The 4,999-nt window shown below is 40.7% G+C and overlaps 1 protein-coding gene across 1 annotated transcript in view; it reads right to left on the bottom strand.

The window, feature by feature from the left end:
• The window catches only part of DDX4 (DEAD (Asp-Glu-Ala-Asp) box polypeptide 4), a gene marked incomplete at its 3' end in the record, with an annotated part of 27,007 nt that extends 22,107 nt beyond the window's left edge, over positions 1-4,900 (bottom strand). The window contains exons 1-2 of the mRNA XM_009705941.1: positions 4,832-4,900; positions 1,728-1,791 (exon numbers count right to left, since the gene is read on the bottom strand). Coding sequence (XP_009704243.1) covers positions 1,728-1,791; positions 4,832-4,900 — 133 coding nt within the window. The remainder of the gene's footprint in view (positions 1-1,727; positions 1,792-4,831) is intronic.
• Positions 4,901-4,999: the final 99 nt, after the last annotated feature.

Here is a 4,999-nt window from a genome sequence, read left to right as displayed (position 1 = left end):
CAGCAGAAAAAGGCCTCCCTGCCATGAGTTCAGTACAAGAGTGACAAATCAGAGAATACTTACTTATTTTTGCAATATGTAGCAAAAAAGTTAGCAGGCAGAGCTGACAGGTAGTCAGAAAGAAGAGCTGGAACAAACCAAACATGAAGCTCCAAGACTCACTTCCTTGCAATTCAAGTACTCTTCACGAACACTGCCTCTCCTATTTGTCCTGTGTTAAACCGTCACTGAAGCTAGCAACATGGAGATGTCATAAAACATTTCTGCTTCTCTAGGATGAATACAAAGCCTGCCCTCCAAATTTTCTACTTCCTATAACTCTCCAAATTCACAGGAATTCAAGTAGCACAAGTGGTATCTTGCTCCTGCCCTTCCTAATTTCCCAACATCTTGGGGACAAGGAATTGGACAAATACGTTGTAGGTACACACTAGAAGGCAGAGGAGAGATACATCAGCAATAAACACACTGACTGTCCTGTTCTAACTGCTCATAAACACATGAGCAGTTATAAACATGTGGAGAACCTGCCCTATGAGGAAAGACTGAGGGAGTTAGGTCTTTTCTCCCTAGAGAAGAGAAGGTTCAGGGAGGACCTCACCACAGTATCCCAGTACTTGAAAGGCAGCTACAAAGAGGACAGGGGCTCTCTCTTCACAGAGCCACATGGAGAAGACAAAGGGTAAAGATACAAGTTGCACTGGGAGAGGTTTCATCTTGATAGGAGAGAGAAATTTTTTACAGTGAGAACAATCATTCTCTGGAACAACGTCCTCAGGGAGATGATGGAGTCCTCATTGCTGGAGATTTGCAAGATGGGATTGGACAGAGCGCTAGATAAACTCATCTAGGCTTCCTTTAACACAAAAGGTTAGACCAGATGATCTTCTGAGGTCTCTTCCAAGCTGCACTATTCTATGATTCTATGACATCGATGTAATTTGTGCTAACTACAATTTGTTAAAATAAAGTTTAGGTTGTTCTTCCACAGTTGGATCAACTAAATTATTTAAGTTCAGAATTTTTACCTCAGACTGAATTTCACTAAAGTTAAAATATCCTCAAACAGTCTTAAAGGCCATTCCTAAATTCAGACACTACAGTGAGAACAGCCCGATTGCCTTATCCCACAGCCTGGGGCAAACTACCTTCAGCAGCAATTCTGGCTTGGCACATCTAAAACTTCTATCTTCTATATCTAAACTTCTAACTTCTAAAACTTTGGTTCAAGTTTATAAAGGCATCATCATTAAACCAAAAGTGCTTTACAGAAACTTGGTAACAAACATCAAATGTTTTGTCTTGTTGTTTTTGTTGTGGTTTTTTTAAACAGATCTAAGTTTCTGTTCAACAACTTCCTCTGACCTTATTTTCAACATAACTGGCAGACAGGACCTCGCTAGAACTGCTCAACATCGCATATAACATATATTTTTCAATACTGTTCATGTTTACCACAGCCTGGTTTAGAAACGCTTATGAGGTGGCAGCTATTGATTCTCACTAAAAGTTATATGCTGTATTCAACACATAACTGCAGTAAATAAAGAAGGGTTGAGGGTCAAAAGGAAAGTCTACTCACTATGTTACCTGTATAATTTGATGGTGCTTACTCCATAGGTGACAAGCAAAAATATCACAATGTTGTGCTTTTCTTTAAGCTCCTGAACTGTTCAACAGGTCAACTCCCTCAAACATCGGTAAAATCAAAAGTGCCTTTCACATACCGAATGAGTCTACACTTGGACTGAAGTCACACAAGGGCTCATTTCGACCTTCAGAGAAGCTAGCCTACAAAAAGAAAAAAGCACAACATCATGTTAATCCCAGGCCAAGCGAAGTACATAAATACAAAGGCAGTTGCTAAGTCTTGCACTTGAAAGAAGTTGCCTTCTGCACCTTCTGAAATGCAGTCTCTCAGATTCTTCCATTCACTTCAGTTTATTATACTTCAGTATATTAAACAGCATACTGTGTGCATCTGAATATCACCAAAAACACGTTATATACATGTAGAGTTAAGTCACTTTATCTTGCCTTCTGTCACTGATTTAAGGAGCCATCAGCTTTTGTCACCTTGCCAAAAAAAAGAACCCAAAACATTTTAAGCTTTGAATATAAGAAACATTTATTGTTCGAAACAATAATAAAATCTTTTGAAGTACTTTTCTTTTCCCATCTTTCTGACTGTTTGTATTGTGAATAAAAACCTGTTTTCATCAGTTTTGTAACTGCATTTCCAGTGCTTTACTAGCAGATGCTTACAGATTATCTCAAAAGGAAATAGCTGAAATATGTCAGTCCCTGTTAATTTATTCAAAGATTCACACACTCCATTTGAAAAAACTCAGAACAGAATGTAATTTTCACATTTCACTGTTATGGTTAGTTTTATTTCCTGCAAAGGCCATGTTTAACTTTCTCCTGTTTAATGCAAGCCAGGTATGTACTAGTAAGCCAAAACACCAGCTGGCTGAGGAACATCATGTAACCACCAAACCTTTTAAGATTGTGCTCTTTAGATACTACCACAGCTTTCACACCTCCCAATGTGGCTAGCAACCAGTGCAAGAAATTAAACCCAAACTGATAAGATTACTATTCTGAAAGTATATGCTGTAATTTCTTCTTTTGGCAACATTACTTTTAGCCTTATACGTCCATACACCTCTCCTCTTCCTCCCTGTTCCTCAAGGCTGAATTTCAACACCCATTAAGTCCAATGCCAACAATCAAAGATTCATTACAGAGTCTCCTCAGATTTACTGCAGTTTCTTCTGATACAAATCTTCAGTCAACAAGATCAGAAGCAGCAAAACATTATTCTTCAGCTGCTTCTTATTACACTCCTGTATCTTTCATTTCACACCAAAGCATTTTGGTGCTATGTAAAAAATAGCAAAATTGAATAGGAACAATTTCTACACAAGATTTAGCTCAGAATTAGGCCTGACAGCAGGTACTTGACATCACCCTAGCTCTGCTACAAACTCCAGAACTGTATTTTAAGCATTCTTCTCACCTGCTGCCAAACTCTTGAGACCATTAAGCTGCACACAGTTTAACAACTTAAATGTACTACATCCTGATCTAATTGTAGCTTTTCTCCTCCCAGGCATTTAACTCAAGCGTAACTTCTACAAGCACCCTTCTCCAGCTGTGGTTTAAGTGAGCTGGGTTTGTAAACACTGTAGTAGCCCAGCCCACTTGCAGGGGCGGGGGAGGACGGGACAGACAGATAGATGGACAGGACACGGGGAAGCAGAGTGGAGGCAATTTACAGAAGTAACTTAAATAGAAGTTCTCAGAGGAAGCAGCAGCTCCACCTATTTCTGGATATAGGAGAGCTTCCTGAGACCTTAGGAAGAAAGTGTGGGAACTACCCAGATCTGGAAACACAGCTGCTACATAATCCCAGTCAGGATCCATGAGTCTCTTTGCTTTTGTCCCCTAAAAAGCCAGGTATTAAAAGTCTCATCTTCTAAGACACTAGTTTTCCAAGCAAATGAATCCACATAACAACTCACTGCTATTAAGAAAAGATGACGTTCCATTTACTTTTTCTTTACCAGTTTTGGTGTTCAAGGCCATCTAAGCTTTTTCTCCATCACTGCAAAGTAGTCTTCAGGTTAGAAAATTAAGAGAGCTCACAACAGTTTACAAGCAGCACTAGTACCTGAACAAAACAGCAGCAAGCTAATTGCGCATGGGGAGGACACCTCTCTTCATTAACAGTGAACTGTCACAGCAGCCTACCATATTTGCAAAAACACTCTGTAAGTGATACTCAAAGTTCTATCTACAATCCTCAAACAGGAGCACTCCTCACCCATCCTACAGTAGCTATGCAATTAAGACCATAAAGTTTGGGAACAACATGAAGTGCAGTATTAACTGAACAAGAGAGTCACCCATGTTCTATTTCTTGCTGTCGTAAAAAGAAATAGTAATTCAGAGACTGCCACTAGAAAGAGACAGCAAATAGAATAGCTAAAAGGATGTTAACAGTGCAGATAAGTTACAATTCATATCTAAGCCACAAGCAAGAACCGCCACCAAGACATGGCTCTGCTAGTCCCCAATAACACAGTTCCACCACTGCCCTTTCACTATTCAATAGACAGTAACAAGGACCATCAAAACAATCTGATTTGTGTGAGAAATTGCAGCCTACTAATACCCAAAAAACGACGATCTGTTCTCAGTTTATCTAACAACTTCAGAAACACTACACCTGACATACAGGGAACAGGAATGTATTAGAAGGGAAAAAGGGCAGGCAACAGAAACCACCCTTTTCAGTAGTTACAAAACTTTACTTAAATACGCCTTACCACAACTGATCTGTAATTACGAAGTTTCTACCCTACATGAATTTTTGTTACTTCCCTTCCAGCCTCTGCTGGTCCACTAGCCTATCCACACAGGCACTCAATTCCTAGCCCATGCATTATAATTAATGAGTTACTAGTATGTGCCACTTTCACGCCACATACTTTTCCAAAAAGTACATATCCTTCCACAGCCCAATGTAAGGAGGCAGCATTAAGTAGCTGGAAGTGTAACACTAATTCGCTAGACTGACCATGCCCCAGGAGCCTCCAGGAAGGCAAGGCACCTCAATATTCTTGAGAGACTGAAAGTGTTCCTTTTTGTTTAGAAAACACTGTCTTTTCAACACACAAGTTAAGGGCAAGTTCCTCCAGGTGCTTCAGGAATCACAGGAACAGGGGACCACAGCACACCAGCTACTTAGGCTGCAGAGCTGGGGGTGAGAGGAAGAAAGAAAAAGAAACAAACATGCTACAGCCCAACAGCAGCCACCCCATACCTGCTGAAGAGGTGAGAGGATTGGTGTTGCCTCGTCCCCTATCTCTGCATTCCAGTCTTCTTCGTTCATGCTGCCAGATCTGTTTGCAAGAGACAAAACACATTAGCAGCGCCCCCCCGGCCTGGCCCCAGCAGGTCCCGCGGCGCCCGCGCAAGGGACGCTATTGAG

The sequence above is a fragment of the Cariama cristata genome, unplaced genomic scaffold, assembly GCF_000690535.1.
Source record: "Cariama cristata isolate BGI_N322 unplaced genomic scaffold, ASM69053v1 scaffold1658, whole genome shotgun sequence".
NCBI classification, from domain to species: Eukaryota; Metazoa; Chordata; class Aves; order Cariamiformes; family Cariamidae; genus Cariama; species Cariama cristata.
The sequence above is the reverse complement of the archived record's forward strand: the minus strand, read 5'-3'. Positions and strand labels throughout refer to the sequence as shown.